General features: G+C 41.0%; 1 protein-coding gene across 1 annotated transcript; it reads right to left on the minus strand.

Annotated features, from left to right (window-relative positions):
• Positions 1–2,492: 2,492 nt before the first annotated feature.
• On the minus strand, positions 2,493–19,157 carry mfge8b (milk fat globule EGF and factor V/VIII domain containing b). Its single transcript, XM_027013913.3, has 10 exons — positions 18,941–19,157; positions 12,497–12,622; positions 12,220–12,348; positions 7,522–7,635; positions 6,973–7,154; positions 6,639–6,791; positions 6,411–6,555; positions 5,259–5,443; positions 4,785–4,940; positions 2,493–4,359 (listed from the first exon to the last, which is right to left on the minus strand). The coding sequence occupies exons 1-10, from the start codon at positions 19,020–19,022 to the stop codon at positions 4,216–4,218; spliced, it is 1,416 nt and encodes a 471-aa protein (XP_026869714.2). The 5' UTR covers positions 19,023–19,157; the 3' UTR covers positions 2,493–4,215.
• Positions 19,158–19,732: the final 575 nt, after the last annotated feature.

Raw genomic sequence — 19,732 nt, forward strand, 5'->3', positions numbered from 1 at the left:
ATAACGGAATGTCGCCATTTCTAATGTTTTCAGAATAGCTAATGTGAGACCTTTGCAATGGCGTCATCAAAAACTTTAGGATATAAAGTTTACATCGTCAAAACAACGCCTGATGAATAGTTGTCGGTAATTTTAACGGTTTGATATGGTGCTGTTAATTGTCTATAGAGCAAAAAAAACCATCCATAACACTTGGAACGATAAAGAATAACATGCTGCTCTTAACATTTCTGTTTGTTTATTTTTGGTATAAAATCTATTTTAAAATCATAAGCTTGCAAGTTTTGTAGGATCTAATTTTATGAAACGGACAGCAACGATGGTTATTGCGTAATTAGCATAAATTAGATTTTCAAAAAGAACACATTTTAATGCATATGAAGCTATATCTGAAACTACTTATAACTTATAACACAGTGACCTGACAATGTTCTTAAAAACACAGCTGGTTATGGAAAAGCTGATACCAGAATTCCTCCCCTCTCCAGAGGCCCCTGAAACAGGTTAAGTTTCCAATGTCAATAGCTGAGGATGGGATATGTATCCATACAGATAAGGGATTTTTCCTCTCTCTCACATGCACATAGTCACTGGGGTTTGGTCACAATGTTCATGCCACCCTGTCTCTGTCAAGCAAGGCACTAGGGCATGGATCCAACAACCTTCTCTAAGTCCTCTTGTTCCTAAATGTCACCATCTATATCCAATAAAGGTGTTATTTTAGTATCAGGAAAGGTTATTTCAGCTCACCCATGGCTTGGGAAAGGAAAGAGCTGCTCAGCAGCTTTGGTGGAAGCAGGATGTTGGGCCAATGCCATCACTCAGTAATGCAACCCCTACTCAAACCAAAGAAAACCATCAGCTCTGCCTAGTAGCCCCTGTTTTTCACTCTCAGACAGGGACAGTGTCAGTGAGAAAAGGAATGAGAGAGAGATTGCACCTTTCTGCCTTCGCAGATACCAAAGCATGTTAGAAGATCCTAGACAGTTTCCTTCCAAACCTAAGGTAAAAGCCCTCGCCTAGGGCAAAGAATGCCAACAGTCCATGAATAGCAGTGGTTGTAAGAGGAACATAATTTGGTTGCTAACATCAGACCAACAGAGCACTGTGCACTAATTATTTGGTTAAATGAGAAGGTACAGAAAGCTTGCATGGGAATGCTCCAGACTGTCCTTAAGCACTTGTCAGTTTTAGTTACTACAACCCTGAAAAACTAAGATGGCTATCTTAATAAATTCAACAGTAACCGTTGCACCATATTCATTCAGGTTGTAAGAAGAAAATTTTCTGGAGCACTTCTTTTCCACACATCAATTAAAGAACCCACTTTAAGGGCTCAGACTTCTGCAGATATTCAAAATTTCTTATAATCTGGTTCTCATAAGTTCTCACTGTGTATTGGGTCTCAAAAAAGTAATAAAACCTTGAGGAATTTTATTATTCTAAAAGCACAACTGTGAAGCCCACTGAGATTTTCAAACACAATTTATGCAGCGACATACTTCAACCTTGTAAACAGACACTTAAAATAGACAGAAATTGTGGTACATCATTGCAAGAGTTCAGTCTTAGGCCCTGAGGTGAATGAGTAGATTATATGTTATCTTTGTCTCAAGAAGTGGCATGAAGGCAGAGAAGGTAATTTATTTTCACAGCAATTACCCCCTGTCAGGGAGTAAAGTATTACATTAACTGGTTTAGCTAGTAATATTTGATGCTCATGTCAGACCTGCTGGCCCTAGTGCAGTCTGTCTTTTAATCTCTATAATATGTACTTGAACTACAGGACTTGAAAAAATGGTAGCAGATTGCAGAAGACCTTTCTGATTTTATTTTTTATTTTTTTTTACTAATAACTATTTTCTGTACTGGCAACATGAGGCATATAGTACATTACGTATATGGTGTGGCTGAGGGACCTCAGCAAAATTTGTATTGCGAGTTGTTTTTCTATTTCTAATAGTATCACATGGCAAGCAACCATCAAAATCTGTAGGAAAAAAAAAACTGTAGAAAAACTTGTCAGGTCCATACATGTCAGCATCCCCTACGAGTTGTTTACAATCACTATTCACCACTTTCTCAATTGTAAGTTGTTTCCAAATATCAAATGGAGTAAATATCTTCAAAAACCCTTAAATCAATAAGTGGCTTCCTGTATAGACATGTTTGTAGAGGATGAATAGGTTTTAATCTAAAACCTTTGCCTAATGGTGTGTCTGGTATAACTCAAATTAATCCAAGAATTAATCCTCCTGAAAGCAATATATTTTTCCAGCCATTCTTTGGACAAACACTAGGCCCTTGAGCCTTTCTGCTTCACTCTCTGGATAGGGCCTCAATACACTGTACCTAGTTCACCAACTGAGCACAAAGTTAATGGAAGAGTCTCCTTTGGCAATCACATTGTAGAGGATATATATCCTGTTTGGTTAGGGTTTCTCCACAAGTGAAGTTGAGAGAGAAGTCGATGGGAAAGGGAAGCCATCATCCACATTATTGATTCGGGTTGTTTATTTGTTTTCAGTTAGTAAAAACAAAAAATATTTCAAAAAGATACACTCAAGTGAAATCGAAGAATGTTACATACAAGTTTGGAAACTTGTCAAAAAAAAGAAACCTCAGAGAATACAAGACAGAACAGAGAACATACTGAATAGGAATTACAAAGTTGCTATCTTTTCACAGTGGAGTACAAAACCACTGAAAATCATTTGCCAACACTGATGATGAATTCCAGAGATGGCTTTTAAATGTAGTACACAACCACTGCATAATATATTATTCAGTGTTTCTTACTACCAACCAGCATGTTTAAATCTTCATCTGTAAGCAATGGAGAAAATACTTTTTACTAAAAATGTTCCATTTATATTTTTCATTAATATTAATGCTCATATCATATTGCACAAGCCCAAAATACATAATTCATATAAAAGTTGTTGGGGAAGGAATCAGAGCATGGCACTGTGAGAGCATTATGTAGATTGGGGAGGAGTTATGTCAGCGCCTCAGTGTAACCGTAGCAATCATTCTAAATTAGATTTTCTCCCCCTTGTTGGGGAAGATCACATATGTTTTTATAATAGGAGCATTTCAATTGCTGCTAGACCACTAAAAAATTCAAACCCTATTGACCCAGCTAATCACTGAATATATTACATATGATGCATTTGGCTGAATAGGTAATGTAAAAAACAGGGCTAGGACACATTTTCTGCTTCACCCAATTCACATGGAAAGATGAGATTACTTTGGCTTATGAAATGACAATATTCAAAAATGAGTTTATTTTAGAATAATTTGTGTTGTTAAAAAAAATTAAAAATCAGTAGCACATTGCATTCGATTCTCCTCTACCTGAGAAATATCCGTGGCAGTGTATGGCCAAAGCACTAATGCTCAGCAATTGATATACTGCTGCTCCTTTGTTACACTTTAAGCTACGTTTTGTGTTGACTGAACTTTTTGTTTGGTATTTTGTTGAGAACTTAGTTTCACAAAAAAAAAGCCAAATGACTTTTTAAAAAAAGGTTTCTTTGGAAACTTTTTAAAAAGTATGAAATATGGAGGTCAACATTTAAAAAACCTTGACAAAAACTTTTTACAACCATTTAAAAAGTCATGCTCACGATCAGGTCTTGCTATGAACTACTCAGAGACTGCATCACTTACCAAATAAAAAGACTGCATCTGGACAATGCTTTTACAACCAACTAATTAACCAGTTAACAAATATTTTAACAAAATACATTTTTTTTTCCTTCTGTATAATTATTAACTTGGGCTTTATATACATCACTCTATGCAAATAATCATAAACATTAAATGCTGGGGTAATATAATCTCTTAAGAGCACTGTAGTCTCATAGGAACATATTCAATCTACTCTAATCATGTAATACTAAGCAATTCTGAATTACATCTTACACTATCATTTCTTTTTTCAGTTGTTTTGTTTGGCAAAATCTCCCTACATCATGAACAAAAGAGGTACAGAGTTTTCATTGCAGAATTATTATTATTATTATTATTATTATTTCCTTCTTAATGTGAGATACCCCCAAAGCCTGGTATGCTGGGATCAGCTGCTGGGCAGGACTATGTGGTATTACCGCCATCTGGTGCTGTGAGCAAGGCAGTGCATAAGTGGCTCAGGAAGGAGGGACAGTGGAAGGGACAGTGGGAGGTGAAGTGGGGCTAGGGGGTGGAGCATTACTCATCACAGCCCAGCAGCTCCATTCGCAGGGTGATTCGTTCATGCCACACCCACGGGAGGATCCGAACAAATCGGGCATAGAAAGGCGGTTCAAACACATTCTTTTTGTGCACGTTGTTATCACTGTTGCCAGGGAAGATCTGCAGATAAAATTAAAAAAATAAAGTCAGAGGACAAATAGTAAAGATAGTAAACTGTTGGCTTAAAATCTACACTACAAAACAGGTCCGTCAAGCTTATTCAAAAAAAGGTTTTTGAGTGTGTATGGCACTTTTTATTTTGGCTCCATTCATTTCAATAGCTCTGTTTTTTAGGATTTAAACAGGGGAAAAGCCAACTGGATATTCCAAAACCTCCAAATTGGCTGCATGTCAAAATCATCCCTGTTTTTGTCTCTTTACTCCCTTTCTTTCAGCCATAAACAATCATACCCAGCATGTTGACCCAACTTTTAAGACTGCACACACTTTGTCATTGATGCTAGATTTGCAGCAAGTAAGCTATCCTACCACAACAGAGATAGCACAAAAATAGATTGGAACAAAATCCTGAAAAATGGTTGAACCTCATCTGTTTTTGTTTTGTCGTTCTTCACCACAGTCCAGTACTGGCCATCATCACTGTAAGCCACTTTGTAGGCCGAAACGAACTGTACCGTCCCAAAGTCCTTGGCTCCCTGAGTAATGATGCCCGAGATGCGCTTAGGGGATAGCAGGTCCACCTACAAAAACAAGTCCAGGTGTAATGCTTCTAGAAATGTCCAGAATGTGATGCTGTGATCACAAATGCTACCAGTGTGTGGTCACATCCATTTGTAAATCAATATATGGAAGGAAATCCATAAAACAATATTTAAAACATTGTTGTCAGTTTAACTGGGGGGTCTACTTTGACCATGCATTTAAATCTAGCTTGGTGATGAAACAATATCTGTGTTAAACTCAAGCATTCTTACTTTCTCCACTGGTTTAGCCACAACTCTTGCACATGGTTTCCTTTTCCCTATTTAAATTCTGTGTAACCTGAGTGGGGTCGTTACCTGCAGCCATTCGTCTCTGCTGTTGGTGGCAGCTGTCCAGGCATTGGTCTTGCCCTGTTTGTCCAGACGGGCATAGTGCGGATGCCAGGTGAATGCCTCGATGCCCCATGTGCAGAAAGAGCTGGAGGCAGACAGCTGGGCATCGCTGATCAGCCGCGACTTAAAGCCCAGAGGCTCTGAGCAACCTGTCATGTTCAAATAAACCATGGAGTCAAACACTGGAGGAGGGGGGACCAGAGAGAGAGAGAGAGAGAGAGAGAGAGAGAGAGAGAGAGAGAGAGAGAGATTGACAATGAAAAGGGAAGCAAGAGCAGGAGAGGAGTGACAGAGGGATGGAGGAGAAGCTCATCAACACGAGCAGCCCAGCCCAGACAGGCTCCAACCCGGCCCTGAGCAGAGCGCGTGCATTGACTTCATACGCATTAGTGGCATCGGCAGTCTGCATTATGGGGCATGTAACAAGTGCATGCACATGGCAACTGCCAGAGAGTGACGCATGCATTCTGGTGGTTCATGAGAGACAGATGCACAGCAAGGCACAACAAAGGCTGAGAGAGTGGCAGCATGACATCAACATGTTCCAACCTTATCCAGTACTGATAAAGACAATAACTTTTAGAATGCAAATAACAATGACTTAAACATCCAAATACTTTTAATTGGAACGTGCTTGACATTCAGCGTCATGGTTTATAATAACCAAGTCACATGTTCCAACTAAAGCTAATGTTTGGGCTCATAGAACATTATTTGGCTTGAGTCCCAGGCTGGATGGAGCCTCTGTCTCTGAGCTGGCTTCTCATACCAAACAACCTCTCGACTTTGACCGCACACTCTGAACAGCACAAGCAGAACTAGCTTTTCACGTAAATTGGGATTCTGTTTAATTTTGTTATCCCAAATTGAACCCTTTGGGATCCCTTCAGACCGTCATTTAATTAAGTTTCCTTGTATCTACTCAAAGAAAGTCAGAGGTTCTTTGGTAATTGCACCTCTACTGTCACTGGTCTGAAAAGCAGTGCGCTGGATGGTGCTTATTTAAGTGGAAAGCAGTATAGTGGATGCTGTTTGTTTGGCTATAAGTCAGTGCATGGAGTGGGTGGTGTTTGTTCAGTGGGAATAAGGTGCAGTGGATGGGGTTTCAGTGTTTACCGTTCAGTTCGCAGCCCACCAGCTCCATTCTGAGAGTGCAGGCACTGTGGCACACTACAGGCAGAATCCGGATGTACTGAGCGATTATGGGTGGGTCAAATATGTTGGTCTTTGTCCCATCATTGTCCATATTTCCAACAAAAATCTGGCAGAGCAGACCAAATTCATGTCATACAGCAAGGGTAGACCTCCAGAGAGCATTAGAGAGTGGCAGAATTTTGAGCTCACTTTGTCCTTCTGGTCCTTGCCTCTGTACATGGTATATGTGTGTCCATCTAAACTGGATGCCACCTTGAAGGCTTTGATGTACTCAGCGGTGCCCATGCGGCTGGCACCTTGGGTTATGATGCCAGTGAGACGCATCTTCCTCTGCATCTTGATCTGCACATACACAAATGTATCCACAAAACCAGCAGTCAGAATCAGAAAAATATTGATGATCACAGAAATTGGCATTTTATAACATGCTACAGAGGGTGGAGGTGGACCCTTAACTGTGGTGCCAAGGCAGACACATGGCAAAAGGCCTGTACACATAGGCAAATTAGCCAAGTTAGCACACCTCAATCCAGGGGTTCTTGTCATGTGAAGCTGAAGTCCATGCATTCACCAGGCCTTTGTTGTTAAGCCGGGCCAGCTCGGGGCCCCAGCGCTGCAATCCCAGAATGCCATAGTAGATGGAGGAGGCGGTGATTTGAGACTCGGCGATGCCACCACCTTCCATTCCCAACAGAGAGATGCAGCCTGCAGGTGAAAAATGACACATTATGAGTCTATCCACTCTTATGCGAGACAGACGGCAAGGCAGACAGATGGATGAACGGCATGAGGACAGTGCTCATAGGGAGGGACACAGACACGTGTACGTGCACACACACAGCCAACAAGGTCATTATCAAAGCCAAAGCTCAGTCTAGGAAGTTTATTCATTAATTATAAACAATATTTCCCAATATGATAATTGAAAAACAATATTAAATCACTTACATACCTCTTAGCCCTGATCAGTCAAAGCAAACACTATATGATTTGATTGGTAGATGTCCTTCAAAGACTCTGGAAGTGATCCAATTTGACCCCCCCCCCTCCAAAAAAAAATAAACCCACTCACGCAGTTGGCAGTGCTTCCCAACATAAGGTGAAGGGCATTTGCAGCTGAAACCACCATCAAGATCCCGACACTGACCTCCATTTTGACATGGCTGACTCAGACAGTAATTCACATCTGCAAGAAGGAAACCACAGTTATTCTCACCAGAGGAACCAAGGCTAGCCATCATCTCCCTAATTCCGGGGCATGGAAACATATTGACACATGACTAATTGACTTTTATGTTTCACTTTCTACAGTTCTGCATTTGAGCTGTAGATGGTGTCCTTGCCATCAGTAACATGCATGCTAAATTTGTTAAATGTATTCAAATACATTCTTACTTAGAGCTGTTACGAATCATTGTAGTAAGACTTATACTCAGATTGTGCTTTCAGCTCTCTGCAACCATTTTTAACAGGATTCAAAAGGCCTATGAAGAATCTGATTTAGAAACCCACATTTGGGGTAAAGCAAACCAAATCAATGGGATTTTAATCTCTTATCATGAAAAAAACCCTTATGGAATTCAGACTAGTGTGGGTTGTTTCCAAAGCCCCTTGAACACAATCCCCTTCATGAAAGATGAAACAAACACACACACACACACACACACACACACACACACACACACACACACACACACACAGACACAGACACAGACACAGACACACACACACAGAGAGAGACAGAAACAGAAACAGAAACAGAGACAGAGACAGAGACAGAGAGAGAAGCATGAGCCAAAACTCTGGTGTGTTCACTGTTCCTCTGAGATGTGTTCACTGTGGGCTCCAGTCTACTATACAGTGCATGTAGAATTTTGGAGGCAAGTGAATGAAATTTGTCATTCCACTATTTACTTGGAATTCACTTTAAAAAGATTATTTTTTCTTGTATAGTACAACAGCAGAAGAATACAGAATATTTATTCTATAAAGATATTTACAATAAAGCTGCACAGTATTATTAATGTGAAGCACTGTTTGTTTAAAACTGAGATGAGACTATATTGAATTCTAAAGTGCTATTCTTTTATCTTGGTCTGAAATCAACTTTACTATGAAAATAAAAGTGCAACTAAATTGGAAAAAACTATACAAGTTGTTAATAGTTGTTAAGAATATTAATAATATTGCACTAATGTAATTCTGTATATATGTTACTTCACAAATTGCCCTTTTTTAAAAATCAAATAGCATTTCATATTTCCAGAGGGGAGACAGCCTCTTCAAACAGCTGTAGGATAGGTAGTACAGGCAAAAAGTACCCAAATCCAGAATATCTGGAGAGACCCCAAAGATGGAGAAGTGAGTTGTTAAATCCAGAAACCCAGCCATAAACACTCACACAACATTCATACAGCACATCAAGTGAAGCTGACAATAGACAATAGAATTTTTTTTTGGGGGGGGGGGGGGGGGGGGTTCTATTGTCGGCTATTGTTGTGTGTATATATGTATGTTTTTTTTTTTTTTTAATCAAGAGATTATGTGGTTGTGTGCACAGATGGAGTGTGTGACTGCTCACAGTCACCCTGAGACAAGGTGGCTCTGAACAACTGAAACACACCAAAACTCTTGAGGTCAGAGCAGAAATGCAAAGCCATAACCTAGACAGCTGCTTTTCAGATGTGCCAAATGCCAGGATTACAATTAAATAAGATTTTAATTATCCAAATGATGTAATAACCAATGACTGTAATATTTTTAATATGTCCAACATTTATTAACAAAGGGATTAATTTAAACAGCAACTTTACTAGATTTGCTTGTATGAGGAATAACCAGCAAAGTTCATAAACTCTAATTCCTGTGCATTTACATTTATTAATAGTTTTGACATTTGTATTAATATTTTCAAAATGCTCCAAAAACTTTCCCACTAGGAAACAGACAAGTGACAGATATGAAGCTAGGAAACATAGGCCCTGGCAGGTGACAGCAGTCTCTGTGCAGTCCATCATCGGCAGTCTCTGTACAGACAATCATCCTCATCCTACTCTCCCACAGCACAATTGCTCAGAAAACATGGAGGTAATGTAATGCAGGAAGGCAGACCCATGCTTGGTGATCCAGTGAGACATAAACAGAGTGACTGGATGTCTGTACTATCTTTAGGCGTAAGAACATCTATCTCTGTAACATGGGTTAGAGTTATAACAGCTCCCACATATAGTAATACAGAGAATTCATCCCTAAAAGGATGGATCATTCCAAGTGAACAGCAATAGGAAATTCTGGCAATGCATGAACTGAAAGCAGATACTGATCTCAAATCAGGTGCAGTGTGACCCTGATCAATACAAGGCAAGGTCAGCATGCTTTGGGAGCAGCAGGGGAAGGCATTTGAGGGCATGGCAATGCTGAGCTGACTTTTACTTGTAACGGGGGGTGAGAAGCCAGGACGAGAACAGCAGTACAGTAGCATTATTAAGCACAGATGAGAGCTTATTAGTTTCCACAAATTTCACTGCCACCATAATGTTGTCTTGTGATGGCTGGTCATGCCCACCCACTCATATGCACGCACGCATACACTTGGCAGCACAGTCTACAATGAGATTAAAAAGGAGTGTAACTGAGCAGAGTGAAGGTGCCCCCGGGCTGTGCTTTAAGATGTGAGTAGTGCTTTAACACAGATCTAAAATAAAAACAAAAATGACCAGCATCCAGTTTCTGCTCTTCAGACCTGATGTAACAATCACAGCAACAAGCATTTTTACAAACAGAAGAGAGAATATATTTTTTAAAAGGTAAACAGAGTAGAGAGATTTTGAAAAAGAGCCTTGAAAGTGTGATAAAAAGTAATGGGGGAGAAAATATTTTGGGAAAATGACGAGAGATTTTGTAAACCATAGATTGAGAAGAACACAAGAGGGAAAATGAGAGATCAGTTTCCTTGTGGGAAACAGATATGTCCAACTAAATCACACATCCTCATAACTGATCAACAGACAAATAATAGTTAAATATGGAAATAACTGCTGTACTTATGGCTTTTTACTTAAACTGAATGACTTCTGTTATTCTTGCTTTTTCACACACAGTGGCTGAAAAATCTTAACTGCTCCTACAACACATTTATCTGCTTCTAAAAATGGAGTTTAAGTGCTTTGGTGAAACTGTACAGCAGGCTATTTCAGCCAAGTTAATGCGACTAATACTTCACCGGCTAAAAGCTTTTGACACAGATTTCATGGCCTCTCACCGAGCTTTTAGAGCAATTTCACACTGCCAGTGTAACGCACCCATCAAGAGGAAATACTGCGACAGTGTCAGAGTTTACTTAATTAACTCTTCCATCTCAAACTGCATTTTACCCCAGCAACAAGGCAAGTGTGTGACAGCGTGGGTGAGCTAAGCAGCAGGCCTCTCCCTGTTGGCTGGACAACCAGGAGATGTGTATTTGTATGTGTGTGTGTGTGTGTGCGTGTGCGCGTGTGTGCACAGTGTGGATGTGCATACGGCATATATTTGAATTTGTGCTGGCACTAAGTTTGTCTTAAACTATACACTGTTTCTGTGGGTGCGTTTGGGCACACAATGTACTCATTCTCGTCTAAACCTGAAGGCGAGCGAGATTTGGATGCTGCTTTGCCGGTCTGTCTCCAAGGCTTCTGTAAAATTCGCCTTGGAGTTCCACAGCCTCACTGATCTTTAACCACAGTTTCCAACCCCTCAGCTAAGGATGAGGCTCGCTATTCACACCCACACACACTTAGCGTTGCCCAATCAAAACATCATAACTATGACACCACATTCTGGAAATAGGCAGCAAATTGCCAGTGAAGGCCAGTGCTCTCTCATCAGCACAGGGGAAGTCAGGGAGCTGAGGCTGCTACCAATCATCCCTGATGTCTTTCTTGTTGCATTTACATGCAACAAGAAAGACGCTTCAAGCAAATTTTGGTCTTTATGCTCTACTCCTAGAGATTAATTGCATTCATACAGAACATCTCAGTCCAAAATATAACATACAGCACTATGTCTGAAATTAAAAGCACATGTAAAAATCTTTCCAGTATGCACTCTCATTTTAGAGTAAAATATTCTATTTTTGGACTAAAGAAACATCTGTGCAAAACTGATACATCAGAGGATGAATTTCTTTATCTGAGCGCATTTTGGGTCATGAAGCTCTACAAATGGAGTGGAGTAGAGGAGTTTGCACACTGCAGCTGTTCGTGATGACAGCAGCAGGGATTTTCCCCACACTGCCCCAATGGCTGCAGCAAAGGCCAGCAAAGAGTCAGAATATGGAGAGGGGACACACCTCTGCTGGGCTGTGGCTCACAGATGCTATTGGAATGTTCTGGGGGGCAGATGGCAACTTGTGAGCCACAGCCCAATGGCTGTAGCAAAGGCCAGCAGAGTCAGGGTATGGAGTATGGAGTGGGGCCACTCTTCCACTGTGCTGTGGCTCACAAGAAGCCATCTGCCCCCCAGAACATTCCAGTAGCATCTGGGGGCCAACGCTGGCCGAGTGATTTCACTCATTTCACTGAGTCAGTCAAACACCCAGTTTGTGAACAGCTACATGTGATGCAATGTCCTGTGTTCAGTTATGTTGATAAGAAGGCTTTGCTGGTTGCATAACAACCGCTACTATCGCTTATCGCTATCAACATTGCATGTCAGTCTGGGTTGGTGCGCTATGACTTCTCCTAAGGAAAGATATGACCCAGGCTGCTGATTTAGACTGAAGAGGGATTCTTACTGTGCTGGCAGTGGCTGCCACTGAAGCCTTTTGGGCACCTGCAAACATATCCAGTAAATACATCTCCTCTCTGCGAGCTGTCCATCTCACATATGCCATCATTTTTGCAGGGGTTTGGATGACACAGCCCTAAGGACAAAAGGTAAAATGCGATTTATGATAGGCAACAGCTCCTATAGCGATAAAAGCAGCTAAATCTTATTCCTCTAGCTTTAAGGCTGCTGTACAGCGGGGGCGAGGGGACCTCTATATGGTGTGTGGTTGAGCAGTTCTTTACCAGTCTCTGTCTCGTTGCACTTTTCACCAGTGAAGCCGTCCATGCAGATACACTTGAAGCGATCTTTCCCCTCGCTGCTCACACATGTCCCTCCATTCAGACACACGTTCACCTCACACACTTCACCTGAGAAAGAGAAATAACACGTCAGTTATACTCGCCTACAGAATGGAAATTAACATGTTCTGCATATGATTTAACTGCACTGGCCTTTTCACCCACAGTGTGGTGATAAGCAGTAGTTTCCATCAGTTACTAACAATGAATCTGGGTGCAGCACTTTCTGTTTCCTCTGAAAGGAGAAGTAGAACCGAACTGGACACCAGAGTGCAGCCCAGTGTTTGCTTCAGATTGGAACGAAATTGCTGTGTGTGTCCACTGTGGTCCAGAGCGCTGACAAGGCCAGCACATTATGCAAGAGAGCACAGCAACATGGCCATTGGTCAGTTGGGGTCAGACCCCACACACCCCTCACATGAACTGTTCACCCTTTTTCCATCTGGACGAAGGTACCGCTGCATCCAGTCCCGCACCTCCAGACTGTGCAACAGCTTCTTCCCAGAAGCCATTAGACTCCTGAACTCTGGCTAACTCCAATTCCAATTCAGATTCGAAAATGGGCACTTTTATACATGCTTATAGACAGTCACACACACACACAAACACATACATACATATCTATACACACACTCACACATTGCTTTGCATCGGACTAATCCTGAAGTCAAACCTCACACAAATAAACTATGCACTTTTGTTGCAGTCTTGCACATTATCTTACTTGCTGCTGTACTAAACCAGCACTGTACTCTGAACTGTTCTGGCTGCTACCGGTGACTGCTATGTTCAGGGTAGCATGTCACTGATTGCTATGCACAACTTGCTTTACATATGCCCAGTACTGTGTACTGTACTAAATTGCACTATCTACTCATTTTGTATTTTGTATTTGTCCTGTCCTGTATTTATTATTGTTTATTTATCGTTTATTTAATGACATTTTGCACTACATTGGACTGTTTGCACTTGTGTAGCATGTTGTCTAGTGCAGTGTTGTTTTTATGTTGCACCATGGTCCTGGAGGAACATTGTCTCGTTTTTGTTGTGTACTTGTATATAGCTGAAATGACAATAAAACCTCTTGAACTTGAACTTGAACTTGGTTGGTCAGAATTTAGGTATGTTCATTTGGGACAACAAGCCCTCAAGTGTTTCCTAATTCCTGTGAAAAACAACTGCAAACAGTTAAGGACATAAATATAAACCCCCTAGTGCAGATCTTTACTTAGCTGGGATGTAACTGTGAAAGACTCAAAACTTCCTGTCCTCCCTTGGCAATGTTCCAAAACACCATAAGTGAAACATGGGGGTTCATTCGGGATTAAACCCTGTTCATATGATCATTAAATCTCCAGGTAACCACAGGTTCTACAATGTTAAATGTTCAGTAGAAGTTATGCTTATGGATCTTGACTGAGATCCCTGTTTCTGATCATGGCACAGATTCACAGCCTTCTAGACAGGTTATTGTCTCCAAGGGTGTGATCCAGCACTGGCCCACAAAACCTCATTAAAATGGTGCTTGTGCAACTCTCTATTACATCAGATCTTATGAAGAACCTACATTCTCAAAACCAGTCAGCAGTGTATCTCACTGGTTAACATGTGGCTCTGTCTGGAAAACCTGCAGTATCTGTGGAATCACTCTGAAAGAGAACTTTCATGACAGCGTAGATGACCACATTCCCTACGGAAAGTCCTAGGATAAAGTCCCGAGATAAAGAAGTCCCCAGATAAGGGCAAGAAAAAAGAATGCTCTTGCTGAATGATCAAATCTGACATGACAGGAAGTGGTACATTACAGATACTGCAGAATCCAACAGATTCAAAGTAGTTCAGTTCTCCTTTTATTTCCAAACAAACTAAAAAAATTAAGTTGTGAAACTGTTTGCATAAGTTAATGATAATAATGTAACTTCAGCAAACTTGCATGAGTGTATCTGGAGGTCAATACATGGAAGTATCAAGAAGCTGATTTATTGTAGCAAACAACAGTGAATGATGGAACTGCTTTTAACTACATTCTCAGGACCAATGAGGATTTTCACACTTTGCAACATCATAAACATAACTGTATGCCTGTCCTCCTCTTATTCACAACAAAAAAAAGGTATTCTGTCAGTATAATAAAAAAAAAAAGTCATTTTACTTCATTGAGCTATACCAGAAGTTCTACATACTGCTCCTCTAATTTGGATTAGTCATCCTTCCCCATTTCATTCTTTTCACTCTGCTAAAGTCTGTGCTTTGACAATGTCAACATCATTCCTTTAGAATGAAAGAGAGCGAATCAGTTGTAAAGTCCATTTGATCACCTTCGATAGCAGCATCTCACCAGCTGAACTTGCATTTTGACCAGCCCTGGAAGAAACATCCAGGTAGCAGGAGAGGAGCTCAAGCCTTACAGTGGTCATGGGAACTGTACCCCAGCACAACACCTGCACACCGACAGGAGGCAAGCAATCACAAGCTCTCCTACATAAATAACATAAGTGTGTTCACTTCTCACAAGAATAAAATGCAACCCTGGGGCAGATGGGAACCCCAGTGGAATTCGATGGCACGCAAGTGCAGAGGAAGGGCGCAAGTCTGCAACCCAGCCAGTACAGATGATGAGTAATACATTATCATGGTACTGCACCAAGTCCTCTCATGCCATATGACTCACTACTCCCATTGCAGAAGTCATTCAATGTGCATCTTAATGCCACTGCTCAGTGAAACATATACATAATAACTGAAGACAAAATAACAACTGTGGAAAATAACACTTGATCAAAGCTCTAGGGCATCCTCATTGCATGTATATGATGACTAGCTTATAAACACAGAGCATGGCTCTAATCCTTTTTATCCAATAAACAGCACTCTATGCTCATACAGTTGTAGTGTCACAGAGTCTTGGAACCTGCTGATGGGCAGGAAATCACAGATGCTTTTGTAGACAGAAACTCTTCCCCAGTAACACAAATACATAACACTAAGCACACAAGGGTACAGGAAACCCCACAACCAAACCCACAACTAAACCCACACACAGCCACCATGCCAGAACATGAATATAGGAAAGGATTCCGAAGTGGTACAACAAGTTAGACTAACTTGACTGGACCAACCAAAGCTACCAACTGCCAACAGCAATGGGCTGGCCTTCAGGTTCCCTGAAGAAGTCTTAGCAGTAGCTGATGGGGCTTTTATTTTCCATGCTTAAGTTAACTATATAACCTCTGCATCATTCGACATGTTAAAGATCATAAAGAACATGACCCAAACTGGAAAATCAGCATCAGCACCACAAATTCTAACTGGTGCTACAACTTCTACAAATTAGAGGAAAAAGATTTGAAGACATCTTTAGAGCTATACTGTGGGCTTTGTAAGTCCACACTACTCTCAGTGTGTGTGTGTGTGTGTGTGTGTGTGTGTGTGTGTGTAAGTGGGTGTTTTGTGTGTCCAAAGGTCAGAACAGCACACCAGTCAGGCCGATAGGGAGGGCAGGGAACGTGGCCTTGAAGGCCTCAGCTCAGAGCACGTATCACCTCCTGACCTTGGTGCCTGCTTTCACAGAGGCACATTGTGCAGTGGGCACATCACACAATGGCACAGAAAAGAGCTTCAAAAACATTCAGAAGAATATAGAAGCAATTAACACAAACCTTAGGTGTAAGTCTAGCAAATGTAGTACAAAACAGAAAAAAAAAACAAAAAAAAAAAACAAACACTAATGAAACAACTATATAAGATATAGGAGAGGTATATGAATTCTTTCAGTGGCCATTCACTCTCTACTTTATATACGGACCTGACACAGCACACTGCCCTGTAGAGACTGTGGTCCTAAAACTGGACATCACAGAATCACCTGCAAGAATAATAAGGCATGTACAGAGATACTGTACTGTGATCATACTGCCATAATTTTGATTACAATAGCCTATGCAATAGCCTCTTAATTTGACATGGTTTGATTGGTTTTCATTATTTTAACCAATTATTTATGTTTGGATCACAGAGATGCATATTTATTAAAACATCCAGAGAACACGTATCTGAAATGTCTGAGCTTGATTGTGATGATAAATTAAATATGCAGCATTAAATCTTAGAGTAAACAGAGCAGAAAACCAAAAATTAAAAAACAGGTACCAACTGCCAAGCCTCATGAGCAGCGATATCTGCATAATATTCAGGCACCTTTCCAGGCAACAGGAGCAAAAACATTCTATAGCACAACTACATGGCACAACAAAGTCTAACCAATTTTAGAACCAAAAACAAAACCCGAACATAAAAATGACTACACTTCATACATCTTGGCAAAAGGATCAAAAGAAAGAGCAGTTTCCAAAATTTTTGGGGAAGTGGTGAGAACACATGGATCATCATTTTAAAAATTCAACACAGCAGATTGAAAACTGGCACAAAAGACAGAGACAGAGAGGGGACTCAAATAAGAAACATCATGCCACCAGGCCGAAAAATTAAACATTGATTAGGCCGAAAAATGATTCAGAGAGGAGGCGGTTCTGATCAGGCTTAGCATAAGAAGTGAAGATGTCGGAACAAATGGGTGCATCCCCTGAGGAAAAGACCCCCTGCCAGATGGCAAAAGCCCCGTGACAGCTTTCAAACCGCTACAAAAGAGAGGCGTGAGAAGCCCGTATGGTCGCTATATTTAGAGTTTACTCCCTTGGCTGGTCTGAAGCGCCTGGTGTTTGGCTGTTTGGTTTTGGAATTTTTGTTCTTTAGTGCTGGAAAAAGATTAGAGTTCTAGTAGCTGGAAAACTTTTTTCTTCCAAAAAAGTAGAGGTTAGGAGTTTGGATTAACGCAAAACGATTCTGGATAAGCATGTTAAGAAAACTTCTACTGTATGTGTGTGTGTGTGGGTGCGCGTGTCAAAGAAAAGGAGAGAGAAAAAGACAGAGGGAGTGAGAGCACCTTGTCTGTTTTCACACAGTGCATAATGGCATGGTGCCCCAACAGTGGTACTTCATGGTCACTTTAAGTGTGAACAAAATTAAGGAAAAGATGCAAAAAAAAAAAAAAAGCTTAAATGGAAGGAAGAAGGAATAAAGTAGGAAACTCCAAGAAAGTCGACCTCTAAAAGACACACTCTTGGTCAGCAGTCACATCTTTATTAGGGTCAGACCCTGGTTACTGCTTTAAAGGAGAAGCACCAGCCAAAAACACCATATCGGTGAGGAGAGTCAGCCTGCACTGGCGACTGTATCGGCAGGGTACGGTAAGTACAGGCTAGCCCTGCAGCACTGGTCATTAGTGGCAGGAAGTGATGGGCTTAGCTGGGTTACAATGCATGTTTTGGTAGCCATAGCCAAGGGAAGTGACTCAGTGCACAGGTCACTCAGCCACACCTTCACACTTAGCCAAGACACGGCCTCGGGCATAACAGCACTTATACAACTAAAGGCAAATTCTGCAGAAGACTACAGCAGTGGCTGGTCACAGTGGAAAAAAAATAACATAATGTAAACAACATTGGGAGGCAGTCTTCAGACGGGGAAAAAAAGAGCACACAATCATAAAAATGATAATGCCTACATCTCATCAACAGACAAACTTGAGGCATGGTAAATCTTCCACCAATGAAAGAACTGAATACCTGGCCACTATCTAGCAGACCAATATACCTAACCATAACAGAGACTAGAAAAGAACTCACAAAAAAATTAGTCACCTACACATCCCCCCCAAACAGCTTGTGATGGCTCTGCTTGCCTTCAGGCCATTGTTACTGGAAGAATAATCAGGACATCGAATTCCCCAGCACTCAAAGGTCTACACAGCAACAAAGCCAATCGCCAGGAACATTATGTGCATTAAGTCTGGGCACACACAATGGAAGGTTATTTGGTTTTTGAGGGGTATCAACTGGATGCCCTTATAAACGTAGGTCCTCTCTTATCAAATATAATTACACCCTATCTAAGACTGTATCTTACTGATAGAGACAATGTTCCGGGGGTCAGAAATGTCTGAACCTAGCCGTTGGATCAAAGTATCCCAGTAAGTCGGTTATACTTTTGGTAAAACTGAATTTGAAAGGACCTGCACCCTCTGAAAATAAATGGTAATAAACGAACAGGATAAAATTAAAAAGTTAATTATGGAATTACAGTACCCTACTTGTCAACAAGACAGTTGACTGGTTTATGCTACACGTGTTACACACCCTGACTTTTCGCAAGGTTCATATACAGCTCGCTTACAAAATGACCACTGTACTTTGGTATGCTGCCTTGTGTGACTAGCCTAGCAAAAAATTAGAATTCTAACACACTCGTTCTTGCTACTCCGAAATTGTAGAAACTGGATGAGGAGAGAGAGAGAGAGAGAGAGAGAGAGAGAGAGAAAAAAATACTTACCGTCCACTGCAAAAATAGAAGCAAAAAGAAAACAGGCGGCAAAAAGTAGCGAAAAACGCGAGAGGACTGGACAAGTTTTCATGGTGCGCTCTCGGGGTTCTTTCCAACTCTTGCGTGCGGTTTTGAGTCGACGTGAACGCGAGTACCGTTATGCCTACGGTCAGGATTAAGGAGCACGAAGGGACGGGCTGTGAAGTTTGCGCTTGCACGTGCGTTTGTGCGGTCATCCAATTACATGTTGTTTTAAAAACTGTAGCCCCGCCCTGAGGGAGTGGCTAACGGCCGTCTCTGCTGTGGCGCGACTGTACGTTGCTCTCGACGGCGACTGTCGCGATACAGTAAATAAAGCGACCCATCCGAGAAGATGGGACGAAATGTTGAAACGTTCTTCGTGATAAATACAGCCACTCCTGAAAATAAAAAAATAACGGAGGGTATGAGAAATTAATGGAAAAAGCTGTCGCTAGTATATTATGCCGACTTGTGTGTTCGCATTATGCTTTATTCCAGTTATGTGATAATCACGTATGGTAAAAGCACCGCTCATTGAGAGCTTTATTCCAGCATGTTCTTAACACGTTATAATTTTGGGATATTTCTAAGTAAAACATTTTTAAACAATTCAACGACACAGCCAGTGGTTGTTTAGAGTATAAATCTGAAATTATAAAATTATATTTTGAACCAAAAGAATGGACTCGCTGATGTGTCTCGACAGTAGGCGTCCTGAGCAAAGTGTGTTAGCCTGTTGATTCATACTGTGGCTATTTGCTAAAATGTATAGAAAACACT

Source organism: Electrophorus electricus, chromosome 16, assembly GCF_041902795.1.
Source record: "Electrophorus electricus isolate QZ-2024a chromosome 16, ASM4190279v1, whole genome shotgun sequence".
Lineage (NCBI taxonomy): Eukaryota > Metazoa > Chordata > Actinopteri > Gymnotiformes > Gymnotidae > Electrophorus > Electrophorus electricus.

Bases quoted from the DNA above. Each gene is read 5' to 3' on its own strand.
- mfge8b (XM_027013913.3), bottom strand. From the start codon at position 19,022: ATGAAAACTTGTCCAGTCCTCTCGCGTTTTTCGCTACTTTTTGCCGCC. The intron at 7,636-12,219 runs GTAAGAATCCCT...TCCTTCTTGCAG, and splicing joins TGGCAGCCACTGCCAGCACA to ATGTGAATTACTGTCTGAGT. The intron at 5,444-6,410 runs GTAAACACTGAA...TGAACATGACAG, and splicing joins GGTGGGCTGCGAACTGAACG to GTTGCTCAGAGCCTCTGGGC.